The 20335-nt window shown below is 43.1% G+C and overlaps 3 protein-coding genes across 3 annotated transcripts in view; all 3 read left to right on the top strand.

Moving 5' to 3' along the window:
* Positions 1-1198: 1198 nt before the first annotated feature.
* Positions 1199-2979, top strand: LOC146361804 (uncharacterized). The gene has a single exon (XM_084922569.1). It carries the CDS (start codon positions 1368-1370, stop codon positions 2970-2972), a length of 1605 nt encoding a protein of 534 aa, XP_084778695.1. The 5' UTR covers positions 1199-1367; the 3' UTR covers positions 2973-2979.
* Positions 2980-6496: 3517 nt separating this feature from the next.
* fkbp8 (FKBP prolyl isomerase 8) lies at positions 6497-14636 on the top strand. Its single transcript, XM_084920865.1, has 9 exons — positions 6497-6617; positions 7165-7426; positions 7557-7726; positions 7841-7929; positions 10285-10505; positions 10698-10870; positions 10956-11033; positions 12932-13069; positions 13226-14636. Exons 2-9 carry the CDS (start codon positions 7177-7179, stop codon positions 13310-13312), a joined length of 1206 nt encoding a protein of 401 aa, XP_084776991.1. The 5' UTR covers positions 6497-6617; positions 7165-7176; the 3' UTR covers positions 13313-14636.
* Positions 14637-15740: 1104 nt separating this feature from the next.
* The window catches only part of ell (elongation factor RNA polymerase II), a 32957-nt gene continuing 28362 nt past the window's right edge, over positions 15741-20335 (top strand). The window contains exon 1 of the mRNA XM_084920864.1: positions 15741-16139. Within this exon, the coding sequence (XP_084776990.1) occupies positions 16005-16139 (135 nt within the window). The 5' untranslated portion in view covers positions 15741-16004. The remainder of the gene's footprint in view (positions 16140-20335) is intronic.

Below are 20335 nucleotides of genomic sequence, written 5' to 3'. Positions count from 1 at the left end.
AGGAGCCGTCCTCAAAACAGAAAAATCCCACCTGCTACTGTGGAGGAGTTGTCACTGCTATAATGCTTAATGTTTTATCTAGGGGTCTAGATTTATGCCTGTAGTGCACTGCCGTGTAAATAATTTGCATTTACTGAATATGTACTGACTGAGTCCCACTGTTCAAAAGTTGAATAAAGAAACAAACTAATTTTTGCCTCTTTTTTTTTTTTTAAATTAAAACCACTTTATAGAACATCACATCCGTTACAGTGTAGAATCCATCATTTATAGTTTACAAATGACAAAATGTTAACATAAAATCATGATAGTGTTTACATGATATCACCCACTACTAACATTACTTTATTTACTGTATCTTTTGAAAAAAATACCGCTATTTATACAGCAAAAGACTTAAGAATATTTAACAGGAGCAGGTTTCATTTTTCCCTGGTCTTATTATCACACTGTTCACCAAACGCAGCAAACCTTCACCATCTTATCCAGAAGGGTCACCTCTTCACCCTCACATGGAAGAAGTAATCTGATTGGCATGGTGGTATGTTTGAAGCAGGTCCCTTGTGTAGCGCTGGAACCCAGTCACGATGTTTCATCCATTTCATAGGCTGGTTTGCTGCAATAATGCCAAATAATTAGCAACTCTATAAATAGAAGGTAGTTCTGCAAAATCACTCAGTAGGATGTTTGTTCTGATTTGCTATGAGCTCAGAGCGCATCGAAAATAAAACTAATAGGCTATAAAGAGTGATATGAACATATTTAGAACTTACCGGAATGAAAATGTCTGGAGCACCAACAGATATTTGGAGATGGAAGAGAACTGGATATCAGCTCGTCTCACAGCTGCTATCCAGGCTAGACGCCTTCGTTTGCTAACATCGATACATGAGCTGCCTCATGTCGCTTCCAGGTTGGGAAAGAATGAAAAGACAAACCCTTTTCAAGCTTATTCTCTTGCCGGTCGTGCGATCGAACATTGCAACCGACCACACAGCAAGAACGAACCATGGCTATGCTTTCGCTCCTTTTTCACTTAGACCCCCAAAATGGCGGATCGGGCCAAAATCCTTTCCACGCCCACCCCCGTGACATCACGCTCATTGATAATTTGTCCAAGTAAAGAATGCCCTCTCACAAATGTCATGTGACCACCTCATTGGCTTCCAGAATTGTGATGTCGCACACATTTAGAATCTTACCACCACTGTGATCCGTTGATCCTTTGATCCTAAAACCCTTAAATAGGGGTGAGACGCAACAACTTTTAGTCCGTTATTCGCAGCATTTATGTGTGCAGCATTCAAACGTTCGCCAGAGAAGCCTTTTTTGGATCCTTTTCAGAGTCAGTGTTAACAGATTCCGACATGTCTCCAAGAAAACAGAAAAAAAGAGAAAACGTAAAGCCCAGCGCTCCTCTTTGCAATCGAGAAGACAATACTCAACTGCAGAAGATGTGCTCGGAAGAAATGCATGAGGAAAATCTCATGAACAATCACAATACGCGACAGCCGCCCCAGCCAGAGTACACCAGTTACGTCTGGGAAAGTTTTTTTAAACAACGAGCGGAGATTATCTTACTGAGAGAGCACTGTGAGAGAAGGACCGCTGAAGTAGACAGACTGTTCAAGCAGCTTCTTGATAAGGAAGATATTCAAAAGGAGAAAGAAATGGAACTCCTAGACATGCGGGGAAAGAACTTTGAGCTCCAAGCAAAGCTTAATAAAGTACAAGAAAAACCAACAGAAGAAATCCTCCAACAGAAGAAAAACGAGAAAGACAAGGACAAAAAGATTCAGGAGCTGCAAGTAAAGCTTGATGAAGCTCTGCAAAAAAATCAAGAACTCCTCCAAGAGAAGAAACAACTGGTCATAAAACTCCAAGGCACTGAGATAAATCAAAAAGTGCTGAAAGGAAGGGTTGAGTTTCTTCAAAAGAAAGCGCAACAGACCATGAAAAAGGAGGATACGGATTGCAAGCTTCAGGACAGCGAGAAACACAAGGAAGCCTTGCAAATAAAGCTTGATGAAGCTCTGCAAAAAAATCAAGAACTCCTCCAAGAAAAAGAACAAATGGACATAAAGCAGCGCAAACTGCAAGGCATGGAGGAAAAGTACAAAGGGCTTCAGGCAAAGCTTGATAAAACACTGAACAAAAATAAAGAGTTGCTTCAAGAAAAAAAGCAACTAGAAATTAAACAGAAACAAATGGACTCCAAGCTTGAAGGCGTGGAGGAAAAATACACCGCGCTGAAAATAAAGCTTGATAAAACAGTGCAAAGAAATAAGGATTTCCTACAAGACAAAGAACAACGGGAAATAAAGCAGAAAGAAGAAAAACAAATTCTCCAGGACTTTGAGAGGAAAAACCAACAGCTGCAAGACCGTTATAACAAACTGAACTCCAAAACAACTGAGCTGGAGGGGGAAAAGAAAAAAGTGCAAAAACAATGCTCAGAGATGCAGAGTAAGCTCAGTGACATGCTGAGAAAAAACACAGAACTGGAGAAACTTTCCAACAACTTGAAGTGCAAAAACACTGAGGTGCAGATGTTAAAGCAGCAACTAGAGAAAACAAACAAAGACCTGCAGTGTACACTTCAAGAACTCGAGAGAAGTCAGCAGCTACAAGACACACACAACAAATTACAACAGAGTTATACAGAGATGCACGAGGCAAAGCTTATGCAGGAGGCCAAATGTAAAGAACTGAAAGAAAGGCTCGAAGACAAACAAGCCAAATTAGAAGAAGTGGAGACAACATGCAGGAAACTTGAGAAGGAAAATACACAAACAATTGATGAGTTAACAACCCTCATCCTAGAGAAAAAAGTGCTCGTGGAAAAGATCATGGAAAAGAAGAAAAAACGCTTCCGGTTCTTCTGGAGGAAGAGCACTCCTGCTTTTTCTACTTTTTCTACTTTTTCTTCTGCTGATGTGACCCCGTCTTCCTCCTCCACCGTTGCATCGTAATTTTCACCTCTCCTGTCCTCTCCCTTTCTCTCCTAACACCTATCCCCCCCCCACCCCCCACCCCTCTCTTTCACCCTCACCCCCCAACCAGTCCCGACAGTTGACTGCCCCCTCTAGAGCCTGGTTCTGTCATAGGTTTCTTCCTTTAAAGGGAGTTGTTCCTATCCACTGTCGCACCCAGTGCTTGCTCAGAGGGCATTGTTGGGGTTCTCTCTCCTCTATCTCTTTCTCCTTTCTATCCCTTTCCTTTACCCTCTTCTTTACCCCCCCCCCCCCCCCCCTTTCTATTTCCTTAATAATTTAATAATAAACACAATTGGCTACATTTTAAATGTGTCTGATCAACGTCTTCATTCAAGAATGAATTGTCTTTCTCACGGAGTCATGTGTATTGTGTGTTTTCCTCGGGCTGGTGATCCCCGTGGTCGTTCAGCCCCGGAGTCCAGAGTTTTAGTGTTTTAATCACATTTAGTGTTACATTTTAGATCACCACAATAGGATATCCATAATTTAGGATTCAGGCATTTGTTTTAGTTCAATATTGTAACCATTTTATGATTGAGTAGTTGAGTAGCAATAACTTCATTGACATTTGCAAGCATTCCTTTATACACAGCATTTCAGTCAGGTTGAGGTCTGGACTCCCATGCTGTAGATTTGCTGCTGTACTTGGGGTCATTATCCTGTTGCATGGCCTAATTTCAGAGAAGCTTTAGCTGTCGGACAGGTGGCCTCACATTTGACTCTAGAAAACTCTGGCATACAGAGGATTTCGTCGACTGCAAGGTGCCTATCTCTTGTAGCTGCAGAACAAGCTTAAATCAAAAAATTATCCACTGCTATGAATCCTGGGATAGGGTGGGCCATGAAGGATACACCTGAACCATCCTTCAAATCCAGGTAAAAGGAGGAGGCATTTGTGGGTCACATTTGGAGCAGCCTTTGTCGCCTGGCTGTGATGTAATCGGCTATTAAAGGCAGCCTCCGAATCACAAAACAACCACAATGGACCAAAGTGCTGTACAGTACTGAAAATTAAAAATAAAAATAAATAAATAAATTATCTACAAAAACATGGTACTGAAAATTTAAAAAAATAAGAATTTACAAAGTGCTGTACAGAAGATTAAATACATAAAAACAAATAGAAAGAAAAACCACAGAAAAGAAGGATAAATAAAAAAAATTGTATACAAATAAATAAAGAATAAAATAAAATCAGCTGGAGTCTATCCCAGCTGTCAGCTAACACACAGACAACCAGTTGCACTCACATTCATACCTATGGACAATTTAGAGTTTCCACGCAATCACAGGAGAACATGCAAACTCCACACAGAAAGACCCACAATTTCATACCATAAGGTAAAAATTCTTACCATAAGGTCACCAGTCTCCCAGCAATTCATTTCTCATAGATTTGCCCAACAACTTCACAAAAGCTGGAGAATTTATTGCTGGACCATGTACTCTCATGTGCCTCTCAAGTTAGGAGTAGAGAATTGGTTTTAGTTACAATGAAACCATTTCTCTTTTAACACATAAACAGTGTGGATGCTGAAGAGCTTCATCTGTCATGGAGGTGACCAATAACCCAATGGTCACTCTGATAAAGCTCCAGCATTGCTGTGTGGAGTATGGAGAACCTTTAAGAAGGACAATGACTTCTGCAGCTCTCTGCCAATTAGGCCTGTATGGTAGTGTGGTGGCACGAATGACGGATAACCGGGGACGGTAACTAAGATGTTGACAACGCCACCTGGGGGAGGAAGTTACACCCAGGAAAGATTCCTCTATCCAATGTAAGTGTTACACTGGCTACCAAAGCCTACAGACTCGTTATTAACAGCAGAGAGGAGACAGATGAATTTTACAAATCAAAATTTATTAAGAAGAACTACTAAAAGCATAGAATCGTAAAATCAGAAAGGTAGCAGGGTTGAGACGGCAGGATAGTTAATTAAAACACTTTATTAACAACTGATGATTAAAATGACCAGACTCCCTCCCACGATGCCCTAAAACAATCACAGCTTAATAAAAAAAACAATAAATAACTAAACAAAATAGTGGAGACCGGCCACTTGAGGAGACAACCTACAGGGAGGAGTGCCCAAGGGTGCCACCAGTTACTCACCCATGTAACTCCACTGCAGACCTCACTGTCACTCACACTGAACTCTAAATGGTGCAATCTACCTATGCCCACCTCACGTGCCTAGCCCCTCAACAAGCGGCTGCACCTCCACTAAAGCAATAAAACAAAGCATACAACGTTAAACAAATTAGTAAAAGAGATCTACATAAAACAAATACACCCCAAGTTACTGTTCTTTATAAAAGCATCACATAACAAACAAACAGCATAAGACAAAACAGCAGCAGTATGGCACAATCCACTCTCTAAAGGGGAATACTAAAATGAGTAGCTTTCCTAAGGAGATCTGCAGTGCTTAGCTGCCTAATGCTCTCAGCCCCCTTGGATGGGAAAAGACTGCCAAATGCCTCCGTGTGGTAGTGAAGCGCAGCTGTTTCTTATAAGGCCGCTAATTTTGTGTGGACACGGTCGCCCCTGCTAAGACGGTACGGTGTTACCCTAATAACAAACTGTGGGTAACACAGGAAGTCAAAGCTGTCCTCAACATGAAGAAGAAGGCTTTCAGGAGCAAAGTGAAGGAGGAGATGAAAGCAGCACAGCGGGAGGTGAAACGCTGCCTGAGGGAAGCAAAGGACACCTACAGGAGGAAGGTGGAGCAAAAGTTGGAGAGGAGCAATATGAGGGAGGTCTGGAATGGCGTGAAAACCATCACAGGCCACAACACCAAGAAAAGCACAGTGGGGGGGACTGTGGAGAAGGCAAACACAACTTTTAGTCCGTTATTCGCAGCATTTATGTTTGCAGCATTCAAACGTTCGCCAGAGAAGCCTTTTTTGGATCCTTTTCAGAGTCACTGTTAAAGCCTCTTCTGTACTGTATTTCCATCTATGTTTTCTACATGTTTGAATAAGGTGCTGCAGTTATTTCCCATTAACCAAGCCCGAGGGGTGACTCAAGACTTTTGCTTGGTTGTGATGATGTTAATCAGTAAAAACATCTTTTTCCTGGAAAACTTTACATCAGCATTGTTTATTTGTGTTTGGATGAAACGCATGTCTAGCCATTGTGAATATGTAAATCACAGTTTTAAAATCATTATTCAGAATAAATCAAAACATTAGAGAGCTGCACACAAAGTCTTCATGTGTAAATTCACCCCCTAAATCACTGATACAAACTGTTTTGTTTTTAATTTCATACATTTTGAGTGTTCTTAGCTTTCAGTGTGTTCATCGGTGTTTTAAACTAGCAAAAATAAGTCATTTTATATCATTACAAATAGCAGCTGCAGGCGTACATCGCTGCCTCTGAGGTAAATTATGAATAAGTATGAAACATCCAATAAACGTGCAGGGTCTCAAGGTTAACAGGAAGCAGCCTGCTTGGGGCTGTTAACAAATCGTGGCGAAGTCAGGTTGATATTGGTATGCAGCGGCACATCCAGGTCTCACTGGCTTCATGTTCCCCAACAGCAACCTAACTTCAGCACTGCGAGCTAAAGGAGACTGCTCAGAACCAAAACACGGCTCTTCACAGACAATTTCAGGGTAAGCGTCCGGTTATTTTGATACAGGCTTTTTATTATAAAATCCCTAACTCTGACTCACTCCACCGGGGATCGGTATAAGCAGTGATAAACACTCAGAGACAGTAAAAAAAAAATGCTAATTTAATGCTGACAACTAGCAGCTAGCTAGCTGTACATCCTCGGCTAACGTGTGCTAGCAGCAGCCTGCCATCCGTGTGGGAACACATGACAGCAGGGCAACTTGTTAGAAACTTCTGGAAACGTGTGGTTGGCTTTCTTGCTGTAGAACAACAGTTAACATGTAATGTTGAGGTGAAATCGCATCACGTCACGCTAAAATCGATCAATAATCCCGATCGATTCAGAGCGAAAGCAGGTTTTATTTCAGTGCTGTTAGCCTGTAACAAGCTCAGTGGTGTGTGACTGACAGGGGATCTTTAAACACTGTTTTTGGGCTTTAATCTGAATTGGACCCCGTGTTTTGGGAGGGCACACACATTAAGAGTTAGGCAAAGGATCATTTTTGACGTTGTCTCCCGTCTTTCTTTCTTTTTTTTTTTTACCAGAGGGGTCTGCTAATGACTGACAGAGAGGAGATTATGGAGTCGGATAGCCACGATAATGCGCAATCAGCGAAGAAGAACAGCAAAACGTCGCTGTTGGACAGCGGAGAAGACTTCGAGGTTTTAGATGAGGAAGACATTGACGACGACGAGCCGCCTCCTCTGGAAGATGCCGGGGAAGGGAAGGTGAAACCCACAAATTCAGAAAATGCAAACGCTGACCCCGACCCTACAGGTCAAGTCGATGAATGGCTGGATGTTTTGGGTATGTAGGACCCATGATGTGCTCCACAGCAGTGTAGGCTGTGCTGCACTTTCCTTGATTAGTGATGGGCATTGAGCCTGATATGGACAGTGGTCAGTGTTGTAATACATGTGACTGTGTCTGATTCCAGGTAACGGGCAGTTGAAGAAAAAAGTCCTGAAGGAAGGCGAAGGGCGAGACAGTCGACCACAGAAAGGACAGAATGTGAAAATCCGTCTTAAAACGAGCCTGGTGGACGGGACTTTAGTAGAGGAGAAGCCTGATCTCGCTTTCACTTTGGGAGATGGTGATGTAATCCAGGTAAAGACCTGTTAGATTACTTTATTAATGCTCTTTGCAGAAGTTTGTGTGCAGAGTTTGCACACTTCATGTGTGATTCCTTAATTTTCTGAAGAGAGCTTTTCTCCTTTTCAGGCACTGGATCTGACAGTCCAGCTCATGGCGATGGGAGAGGAGGCGCTCATCCAGACTGATGCCAAATATGCATATGGTGCCAGAGGAAGGTAAGGAAGTGTTTGAGGCTGTTTTTGCATGTTGTTATTTTTAAACTCTTTTGTATCAAAGTTTAATAATGGCCCTCACAATGCTAATTCATTTAAAAGTGGGTTTCAGTTCTGTCTTGTCCACTTATCTAATGAAGCTTTAGTGACTTTCTGATCACACTTTGGAGAGCACAGGTCTTGGCTTGTACCACCGTTTCTCACAACAGTTTTTAGAGTTAAGTGAGGGTTATCGTGGCCGATAAGGCTGTGTCGGCACATAGCTAATATTAGCCGATCTATTGGTGTGGTTCTAGTTAGAGGTTACAAAATGGTTTATAAAGAGCTTTAAATTAACCAATTAAAACAGAGGAATCCTTCTACAGTAATGCATAACAATAATAATCTCATAGTGATTTAATATTGTAACAGGAACAGGGAAAACCCAACAATCAAACAACAAAAATCAAAAAGTAATTACCCCCTAAACCTGATAACTGGCTGTTCCACCACCAGGCATTTGTGATGCCTTCAGTGAGTCTTTCACGTCACTGTGGAGGAACTTTAGCCCACTCTTCTTTGCAGAAATGCTTTAATTCAGACACATTGGAGGGTTCTCCAGCATGAACGTCTGTTTAAGGTCCCGCTGAAGCAGCTCAGTCTGATTTAAGTCCAGACTTTGACCTAGACACTCCAAAACATCAATTTAGTCTTTCTGAGCCAATCAGAGGTGGACTTGCTGCTGCGTTTGGATCATTGCTCTGCTGCTTGATTTCGCTTAAGCTTCGGGACATGAAGTGATTTGCGGACATCCTCCTTCTGGTATGGAGCAGAATTCATGGTTTCCTCAGTTACAGCGAGACGTCCTGGAGCAGCAGAGCCCCCCAGACCATCACACTACCACCACTGTATCCACCTGCTGCTGGGATGTTCTCTTTATGAAACGCTGTTAGTCTGATGCAGATGTAACAGGACTCAAACCTTCCAGAAAGTTCAGCTTCTGTCTCATCAGTCAGAAGATTTTCCCAGGAGTCTCTGGGATCATCCCGCTGTTTGTTGGCAGATGTGAGACGAGCCTTTGTGATCTTCTTGGTCAGCACAGCTTCTATTGAAGTGATTCAGCAGCTCTGACAGTGATCAGGCCACAGTTCATTTATCATTTCACAAGGGGAGCAGTTACTTTTTCACACAGGGCAGGTAGGTTTGGATACATCCCCCCCCCCCCAATTAGTTTAATCTGAAACATTGAAATGTGACAGATATGCAAATAAATAATACATTGGGAAGGGGGAAATACTTTTTTCATGGCACTGCACACCCCGTCATTCCCCACAGAGCTGCCGAGTCACACTGGTTTGTGCAGCTCTCATCTTTCTGATTTTTGTTTATATCGCCCATCTCAAGAGAGACGCAGAGAGGCGTTGTTGTCTGCCCAGTAGCTGGTGGCGTCTCAAAGAAACGCTTTATTGATGCTGCGCATTCATTAAACCTGAGAGTATTTTTAGACTCGCGAACGCAGCAGTGTTTAATCGTCTGACTGTGGATGTATCTAATTACTGCTTGTAAACTTTAATGTAATGTTTTCAATAGCTGCAGAATACTTTTATATAAGAAAACGTAGTAATATCACAATGTAAAAAGTACTCGATGAATGAAAATGCTCTTCCACACTTGTGTGTGTTAATAAAAGAGAGAGGGAGCGAGTGAGAAGAGTGATGCTGTACCCGTCACTGCTGGTCTTCAGTTCATAAAGAAGTCCATGTTTTTATTTCAGAAGATTTTTAGGTTGTTTTTTTTTGTTTTTTCTTCATTTGATTATGTGCGTCTTTGATGCAGTGCTACATTGTGACCATAATGAAGTTCCTAACTTTCATATGAGCTGAAAATTGAAGGAAAGTCGTAGTGCTCCTCTGCACTGCAGGCTTTTTCTCTTTTCATTATGTAGAAAAGTGCAGTGGTTTCTTTCCTCGGACCAAACTACCCTTCATTCAGCAGTTTTAATATTGCTGCCAGAGGCTGCTGTTCTGTGGAGAGTTTTTTTTTTTTTTTTTAAGCATCTTTTTAGAAATGTAAGTGATCCATCATCAGGACGCCTAAAGAAATACATCTCCAAACGCTGAGGCAAACCTGGAAGGCTCTGTGCACAGGTTAAGCTAATCTCTAATGCAGACTTAAATGTCGATTTAAAAAAAACAAACAAAAAAAACCCGCATCCAAGCACTACGTTTTAAAAAGCTAAACCTACTTTTTACTGTACGAAAAACGGTTTTCCGTTCTATGCGGGGACATGTGACAGGTCCTGTTTCCGGTGTAATCCAGTGATTGTTGACTTTTACTCTCTTAAGCCCTGCCTCTGATTGTTTGTCTTTCCCTTTCTAGTCTTGAACCTGCAGTTCCTGCAAATGCTGAGCTGTCCCTAGAAGTGAAACTGCTGGAAGCTACTGATGCTCCAGACCTGGAGCTGCTTCCCCCTGCGGAGAAGATTACCCTGGCCAGCCAAAAGAGAGAGCGGGGCAATGCCCATTATCAGCGCGGAGACTACGCCTTTGCTGTCAATTCGTATAGCATTGCCCTGCAGATAACGGAGTCTAGTTCTAAAGGTGAGATCTGCCGATGCTCACGTTGACGATGCATTCCTGTAAATTTGGATTTGGCTGTTGTAGTGAAAAGACATTATTAGCTTAACCAATGTTCCTCTAATGTAATGACGCACCATTTGAATAAGAACTTGCACTGTTCTTTTTTTTTTTTTTTTTTTTTTTTTACTTCTTCTTCTTTTGTTCCTGCTGTAGTTGACATCACCCCCGAGGAGGAAGAGGGGCTTTTGGATGTGAAAGTGAAGTGTCTAAACAACATGGCTGCTTCTCAGCTGAAACTGGACCACTACGATGCAGCGCTCAAGTCCTGCGTGTCAGCACTCGAACACCAGCCAGACAACATAAAGGCACTTTTCCGCATGGGCAAGGTGCGCGTAGCTCTCGTGCTTTCGGTTTCCTTCTGTCAGTAAACTCGTTGGTTCTCTTATTCACGGGTACCTGTCTTTGCTTTAGGTGCTGGCCTTGCAAGGTGAATACACAGAAGCCATCCAGACTTTAAGGAAGGCACTTAAACTGGAACCAAGCAACAAGGTATTTTTGGCCATCCATTCTCTTTCTCTTATCTTTATCAGGGTCCTGCGGAGGTTGGGTGAGCGCTATCTCAGCTACATGGGGGAAAGAGGCGGGGTAGACAGGTCGCCAGTCTGTCGCAGGCCTAACACGGAGACAGACGAGCGTTCACACCCACATTCACACCTATGGGCAGTTCAGCATCACCAGTTACTTTAGACTGTGAGAGGAATCCAGAGTACCTGGAGCAACAGTGCTAATCACCGCTGCCATTACTTTTGGACTCGTGTGATTAATGTTGGCTACATCTTGTGGTGTTGAGAAATAACAGTGTGTTCCTATGGCCAGCAGATGGGGCTATAGGGTAAAGTATCTCTGTATTTGTAGAGCCAATTGATCAATTTAAGGGGTCTGTCTCCAGATTGTTGACGTGAATAGGTTCTACTCACATCCAGCACATAAACAGTGTTTCTGTTCTGCTTATACAGCTGGGTATACGTGGTTCTTTGGCTACGCGAGGCCGTTTGACGAAACTCGTCTAAACGTGTGGGCTTCTTGGATCAGCTGTAAGCTGCAGCAGCTTGGTGCTCGTGCCCAGAACTCCCCACTTCAGTCCTACACAAATCTGTCAAACAGCACATGGCCTGCATACCTCTTTTCAGCCAACACACACAGTGCAAGTATAATGGAGTGTTTCTGCGGCTCGGGTGAATTGCTAAGTTAATGGGCCTTTGAGAGTAGTTGGAGAAATGCAGCTAAATGTCTGATATCTGCAAATCTGAAACAAGTACAGAGGTGTAGCAAATGGAATAAACCAGAGGTATTAAAATGAAACGTACCAAAGCTACATTTAAAAACAAAGTAGATTTATGAAATCTGAATTCTTCCCCCCCTGGTTTAATTCAGTTTCTTAGAGTCATCATTGTGTGTCACCATGTTTCTAATTTGGTGCTATAGTTCCCTTTTTAATGCTAAAATATGCCACAAAAGCTGAAAAGACTCCTTAAATAACCCGTGTTCTAACAGCAAGAAGCGTCAACAATACCGCGGCACTCTCGTTATAATAAATGAGGCGGTCTTGGACAGGCGCAGGCGTATGAAATGACAGGATGACGCACTGTCGTCCTCTTCTCTAATAGACACACTGTCTGCTTTTTTCTTCTTCACCGGTGTCAGCCATTCACACCCCCATCTCAAACTCGGATGCGTGAGAGATGATTTTCCTGTCTATTTACTTTTTTGAAATGACATGTGGATATGGCGGGTCCAATTTAGACGGCCTTCGAACGTCTCAGCACAGCGTTTGGACACACGTGCTCCTAGAACAGGATGTTTAGTTTACCCTTATCATTTCTCTCAGGGACAAGTTAGTCATCTGTCAGTTTTGTGTCTTTGGTGAGCGGTTGATGGTACCATTGCGGCGTCTTAGGTGGAAACTGACAAATCTTCTGTGTTGAAACATTTCCACAGACAGAATACACGGTTAAGTGAACATTACTGTAAACTCAATCTTTGATCAGGTTGTTTTACTAAGCAGAAAAAGTTTTTGTGTCTGAAAAAGCTAGTTTGCTTAGTCACTAGCAAGTGACTCATGTAGCAGACCATCCTGGAACAATAACTAGACCCATATCCTGGAATAATTGTCACCATGTGGGCAAAATGATTTCTTGGAAGACAAAAACATGCATACACAAATCAAATTTCATGTTTCACCAGGATTCGATTATGTTAAGTGTTTCATCAGTACTGAAAAATAGTGGTCGTATTCCTCTTGCAAAGCTGTGTTTTCTGCTTATCGTCGTCCTGACGTACGTGGGACGCAGAAATCGGCACTCCGGCTGCGTGTCCTGCACGTCAGCAGGTGTGCTAGACTGAAGAGCAGCTTAGAATCATCTAATTGTCTCGCCTGTTGTGTGCAGACGATCCACGCTGAGCTCTCCAAGCTGGTGAAGAAGCACTCGGAGCAGCGGGGAGCAGAGCAGGCCATGTATAAGAAGATGCTCGGTAACCCCTCTGATAACAGCAGCACGCAGAAACCACGCGCCAAGTCTTCATGGGTGAGACTGTTGCTAAAACACAGAGTTAAACCTGTGGTTCAGACTTAATCAGTATTACCAATAAAACAGGATGTGGTGTTTTGTTTGTTTGAGCTTTTCAGTGAGTTAACAAATCATTCGACTTGCTTAACATGCACTCTACTTCTGTTTCCCCAGGGTCTCAGCTGGAAGTGGCTTTTTGGCGCCACTGCAGTAGCCATCGGCGGCGTAGCCTTATCTGTTGTCATAGCTGCTAGAAATTGATGCGAACCTGTAGCGACGGCCTGACCAGTCCCACGCAGCGGGCCAGCCGAAACACAAAAGCACATCTGGCAGTGCCTTCTGACCTTTGGTCAAAGGAGGTGGAAATGTCAGTCGGTCAGTTGCCTCTTCGCCGTCACTCTCTCCTCTCTGCTATGTTTGAGAACTTTGTGACAAATTCGACGTCATCGGTAATGATGTAATATGGGAGATGTAATTCCAACCTTGTAAATGTGTAGGTTTATTAATATCTGTCGTTTTGAATCTTTTCATTTGCTGCCATCTTTTTTCCAGTCTGGTAGTTCAAAGCGATTATCGGAACGCTGAAGCGAAAAGTGTAAAAATAGATTTAAGAAAAAAGAAATCAGCTGCTGTGAAATGTTACCATTTGTTGCTATAGTTCAGTGTCAGATTGTGCATTTGAAGTAATATTTATTATGCAAGAGACACAATTTCACTTTCTAATGGCGCACACACGCACGTTTCAAATGATGCTCTACATGTGCACTACCTCTGTGACCCTTTGTACTGATTCTACACACATACACACTATTATTGAAACACCTGTAGAGCAGTACTGCAGTCTTTGGATATGTTTAAGTTGGTGGGTGTACGCTGAAGTTTGTGGGGGTGCGGAGAGATGGTCTTAAAATTGTGCCCACGAACTAGGAACTACGAAGGAGCCTGTGAGTGAGAAACGCCTGACGAAGAGTCGCAGGTAACGCAGACACCTCTCTGAAAGCAGAGGGAAAGCAACAATCAGAGGCAGCATACATTATTTAGCACATGACTGCTGGATTACATTTTAAAACCAGGAGATTTATTCATGCTCGGTCATGTGTACCATCATTCAACCGCCAGAAAAAGAGAAATATATATATATATATATATATATATATATATTTTCCCCTAATTTGAGATGCAGTTTTTCCCTTTAAAGTGACAGAGTACGGTACAGGTCATTTCTCAGCAGATGGGTGAAAGTGGAGTTTATTTTTCATTTTTAGTAAATTATACCTCAGTATCACAATTAAGACCAAATGTTGAAGGATGATTCTCTGAAGGCCATGTTGAGTGCGTGCGTGGGTTTGTTTTTTTCCACCTTTGTAATTTTTTTGTGTAGTTTGCCTTAAATTAAGTTCCATTTGGTGTTAATTTATTTTACTGCTTTCCTACCTAGAGTAAATGCGACTCCAGTTAATCTGTGCTTTCATCAGAGTAGCTGGTAGTCGCATCGACTCGTAACACTTGCTGATTAAAGTAATTATGCCATTCCATGCATTTGTTAATTTTGTATTGATCCCAATAAAACATGTCGGTCATGAGACTACGGTTTCCTTTGTGTGTCACTTTCTGCAGTTGTGTTTCACAGATATCGACGGTTGCACTGTTCATAAAAGGACCGCAGCTGCTCTGCTGCGTCCATGTCTTTTAATAGAGAACGTGGAGAACATGCTCCAGATCATCTGCCTGTTTTCTTCTGCTTTTCTAAGTCAGAGTCATAGTTGGGCAGCTCCATTCAGCTCCATTCCTATCCAAGCATCCTCCTCGGTCACACCAGCCCTCTGCATGTTCTCCTTCCCTACATCCATGATCCTCCTCTGGACTGATCTTTTCCTCCTGCCTAGCAGCTTCATCTTTATCATCCTCTGTCCAGGATATCCACTCTCCCTCCTTTGCACATGTGCAAACCACCTCATCTCTCTGACTCTGAGCTGTCCCTCTGTTGGACTTATTTCCTGTACTTCTTTCATCACAGCAGCTCTCACTACCGGCTTATAAACCAAAATCACCCTACTTACACTCACTTCTATACCTCTCTTGTGCTCATCCGCCTTGTTTCCTCTGCTCATTGCAGCTTCGCTGTTCCACCTATCACCCTCCCATTCACACACAGGTATTCTCTCTTGTTCTTGACTTTTATTCCACTTCTCTCCGGTGCATACCTCCACCTGCTCCTTGTACATGTCCTGCACCTCTCTCACATACAGTCACTCCTGACTTCCTCATGCAGGATCATACTGCAGGATCACACTGCATGAGGACACTCATCTCCTCTCCAAGACACGGTGAAGCTCCTTCTCCATCAACACATCTGGAGTGCTTCTTCTCAGCATGAAGCCAAAACATCACAGAGACAGTTAAATGAATTAAATCAGAGATGGAGTCACTGTCCATGTTTTATTGGTTTACAAGCGGACATTCTCGGGTGTTGTGACTATACCCAAACCATCATGGTGTGTGTGTGTGTGTGTGTTCTTGCCTTCAGACATTGACGTTTCGCTGACGTAATCTGATGACCTATCGTTTCCCTCTACCTACGCGTTTCTGCTGGGCAGTGCTGGTTCATATAGTCAGTGTATATTTTTCAGTCGTTAATAAAATGACATATAATTACAAAATATTCAGAAAAAAAAAATCAAAGTCATCTAAAATATCAATTAGTTTTAAGTGTTCAAAATATTGAAACAATTTAACATCGCTCAGTTACCAAACTTATAAAAGCAACACAGGTGTGACGCTGTAAAGTGTCATCATCATCGTCGTCGTTATTATTTCTGAGCAGACACTCGGGCTTTGCCCACGGGGCTTCCTCGCTCCCCGGCTCGTTGCTGCATATTCATTGAAAAGCACCGGGACTTCTCGGTTTACGGCAGAGCGCGTCCGTGCGCGTGGTGGTGGGAGCGAGAGCAAGATGGCGGCGCTGAAGGAGGAGCAGTGTTACGGACTGTCCTGTGGAAGAGTGAGCAACGGCAGCAATGTCTCCGTGTTTCACGTCAAACTCACTGACAGCGCGCTGAAGGCGTTCGAAGCCTACCAGAGCAGCAGGGTAAGCGGCGCCTTTTCGGTTCCGTGCCGTCCCGGTCGGCTCCCGAAGTCCGTGCTGGCGGCTGTGACAGGCGGAGGGAGGTCGGTCCCCGCTCCGTCTGCCTTCACGCTGAGGTCCACGGCCGGTTCGGTTTGATGAGCGTGTAGTTTAGCGAGCCCCGGCTGTGGCCGGGTGCTCGGTGGGTTTTCCGTGTTTTTGTAGCTACACCCAGACACCCCTCACTCCAGCCCGGTGCCACTGGACCCGCAGCCCGCTTACTTCATCGCGTTGTTTCAGCCTCTCTGTGTAAACTTGGTATCGGCCACTTGTCTTGCTTAAATACGTCTTTTATAACGTAAAAGAATTATCAGTGAAAATTAGTCATTTATGGCGCGTGTACAGATGTTTCCAGAAAGTTTGGTACCCCTGTCATTTCTCTCCTTCTGTTTTTTTGGGGGGGAAGTGGGAAGGGGGGGGGGGGGGGGGAACCTTGCTAGCTAAACTAGCCACCAAACTGCCCACACATGAGGGTATCTGGTGCCGTCGGCTATCTGAGCCCTGTCCGCTCACTTTAAGCTGTTACCTCTCTCAAAGCCTTGGCTCGGCTGTGACTACTTTGGAAAAGTACTCGGTATTCATGCGAAACATGGGCATTTTTTTACCCAACCCCCCCTCCTCACATCCAGTAAATGCTCATCATGTTCAGTTTACAGCTTTAGACATTGTCTGAAGTTACTGGACACTAGATTCAGCTCGTGGGTTTCTGGTTTCTGGGTTGCTTTTTGCTCTTACTCGGCTTCTTGTGTCCACAGCTTTAAGTCTGATGGTGGCCATCTAACGTTTCAGCTTCTATAAATATTTGACAGGGAAAAGCTGACAGCCAGGAGGAAAGGGCCTTATCTCCAGCTTCAGTGGCTGTGTACAGCAGGACTGCAGCTGACAATCCACAACAGTAAACTGTGACAGGTAACTGGGTGGCCACTAGTTGTAGGAAGAGGTCTGCCTAATCAAATACAAGGCACATGGAAGGAATGAGCATTAGAAGGTATCTGTGATGGTTATATTAGGAAATGATGATCATTTAGGACTTTGGTGTTGTGATTTAGAGATCTGTTAGCAGTGCATTTGTCCACAATTTTATCAAAACACATGCCATGTGAGCTTTCTTACGTTACCCGCTGAAAACGTGCCATACCGATTGTCCACTGCTGTTACCAGCCTGACTGCTTCCCATGAAAACTTTCATCATCTGGCATCTGCCTCCAGTCTCGTGAAGGAGGCAGAAACTTATTATTATCTCGCAGATCTTAAGCTTTAGCGTTTAATCATGCCTTCCTGATATTTCGCAGGGGTGCGGGTTAAAAAAAAACAAAACTTTAAGCTGAGAGTTCATTGTAGATATGAATATGTTAGATTAGTCAAGCAAATTGTTAAAACTGTGGAACACTTGGTATTTATTTGGCAGAAATGCTAATTTAACTGATTATTATGGTTATCGATGGGTGAACCTGCCAGAAAATATCTGGCAATTTATTTGATTTTTAACTTTTTATCCGTCCGAGTTAATTAAACCATTAATCTAAGAAAATGCTCTCCTCACAGCTCCGTCTATGTCCTGTGCCTGTTCCACGGTGGATGTCAAAGTCTTCTGTTTGACAACCAAGCTAAATTTTCCACATGTATTTTTCCCAATAACATGACTCTATAACCCACCAGTGGGGAGAACCGCTGCCCTTCTAGTACGTTCGTTGGCCAGATGAACGTTATGGCAGTTTTCTATGAGCTGTGGGAGGTCACAGAGTGCCATTGCTTACTGATTTGGTAACACCGTCTTAACTGTGGGACTAGAAATTCCCTTAGGAGGCAGCTGGTCGTTGCTACCTCCCGAAATGGGTTCCAAACACTGAACTGGCAGAGCTTTGAGGATAAACTGCTGCCCAGTGCTCATCCAATCTGCAAAGGCTCAAATTTGCATTAAACGACTCAGAGTACGCAGGAAATTGGTCAGCTGGAAGTTTCTTTTGATAACATGGATGTCAGAGGAATTGAAAACGTGTTTCACAATCCAGAAGATGCTCTCCTGAAAGTGGCCCTTGAACTGACGTGCAGACGTGTTGCTAAACTCTTATAGCTCATTGTGAGCTTATCCTGACCTCTTTCCCTGTTATTTGACTTAACCCTTACTCACAGTTTGAATGACTGTGCTACTGACTAATCAGATGTGTGGACGATATAGAGAAGTGAGTGGTTTTGGAGTAGTAAGGTGATAGAAACTTTGCTGCCTCATTGTGGGGATGTTGGCTCTTGGCGGGCTCAACGGTTCACGATTCGCATTCAAACTTTTTGTGTTGAGCGGCATCTCTGAGGTCGGCAGGTTCTGAGCTCTTGCTTAGTTTTGGGATTGCTATATGCCAATAAGCACAGGACTGCAGAGGCAGTTAAGCACTGTTTTTATGACTTCAACAGGTTCATTGGACAGATGATGAGAGATTATTAAACCACCCATGTGACACAGAACAGTCCGGCATAGGTGTGCACGTGTGTCCTCTAAAGAAGATAAATCAGTCTTATAATATTAGTAATGTAGGTGTCTGCTGTGTTAATTACTCAAATGAGAGCTTTACATATTTAAAAGCACTGGAATGAAATCCAAACAAAGGCTAACACTGGGGCTCGGGAGCGGTGCTCTTCTCAACTGAAGACCCCGTCTTCCTACATTCACATGCCATAAATTGTGGTGAGAGTTGTTGGACTGACGTCAGTTTGGGGATTCTTATTTGCCTGTGGTTGGCTGTTATCCGTTTTCATTAGGCCATAAATATAAGAACTCTGCCTTCATTTGAATAAAAAGAAATCAACAGGATCATCTGAGACTGAAGCTATGTGCAGTTTACGCTCCCTTTGGTCCGTATGGTCTATCTCCGCTGTTGTTTCTCAGAAACATCCCTATCACTCATGCCACTGCCCCAAACCTGAGCCTAAATTGCCTTCAGTGTTGCTTTTTTTCCCGTTAGAGTTCCTGATTGTTCTAACATTGGCTGGCACCCAACTGCTGGAGTGAGATGGAAGAGGAAGAGAGGTGAACTCTTAATTGTGTCATAGTGAAGTCACTACACGCTTTTCTTTGTGGGAGAGCAAGAAATTTTTAAAGGCTTATTGATCACATTCCTCTGTAAGCTAACAAAATACAAAACACGGGACCAGACGGAAAGCTGATTCAGTTCATTTAGATGCTGTATTAGTCTAATAAAGCATGTCTTGTTGCACTGCTGGCTGAATGAGACGTGACTGTCAGCTGGGGTTTTTTCTTGGTACGTCTGAGGACATGGTGAACTGGAGCTTCTGCTACGGGACTACCAGCAGAGACTCACTCGTATTTTTTTTTTTTTTCCCTACTAGCTGTGACATAAGCAAGGAAATGAGTAAGGCTACCCGGCATCACTGAGCTGAAGGTTATGGAGAGTACAGATAAGTTTTGAATTATGTCTGCATGGCTTTTATAGCACAGTACTAGAAAAAGCAGCTTGACTAGTGTGCTGAAATAGTACTTGGGGGTTTTAGGTTTTTTTCCTATCTCAAAAGACAGTTTCAAATCTAAAACTTAACATGTCCATCCATCAAAGAGACAGCCTTTTGTCCAAAAGCCCCCATACAGGTGCGTGCTCTCTCACGCACACAGACCCACCTCACCCCTTTGTTTTGACAATAGAAATGCCCAATTGACCTTCGTCTTAACGACAAACTCACTTCTAATTCACTTTTACACCACTGTCATGAGGTGTAATGACTTGAAGACTTTCCCACAGTATCTGCACAGGGAACCAAGCTTCATTCGGTAATGATAGATTTTACAAACATTTGGCATGATAATAACTTAAACCAGGAATACTGGTGAGGGGTAGCTGGTCCCAGTGGCATTGACAAGTCATTTGTGTTGTAGTGAGAGGAAAAGAATGAATTTTGTATTCATGAGGACAAACATCAGTGCTAGCATCAGTCCTGTGATGATCTATGGTCTGGATTTATGTGCAGTATATTCCACATTTTATTCGCTTGAATTCCTGAACTTTATAAAGAATTGTATGAGATGTGAGTGCGCTCTAGATCTTTGTAGCAAAACTTTCTGTTGTTTTTCATCTGTGAGCGTAAGTTTTAACGGTGACGAATTCTGAATTAAAGCACTTGTAACTAAGGAAGTTGTAAGTAAGCTGGGGGCT

The sequence above is a fragment of the Perissodus microlepis genome, chromosome 23 (assembly GCF_051167445.1).
Source record: "Perissodus microlepis isolate ML-2025 ecotype Zambia chromosome 23, ASM5116744v1, whole genome shotgun sequence".
NCBI lineage: Eukaryota > Metazoa > Chordata > Actinopteri > Cichliformes > Cichlidae > Perissodus > Perissodus microlepis.
The sequence above is the reverse complement of the archived record's forward strand: the minus strand, read 5'-3'. Positions and strand labels throughout refer to the sequence as shown.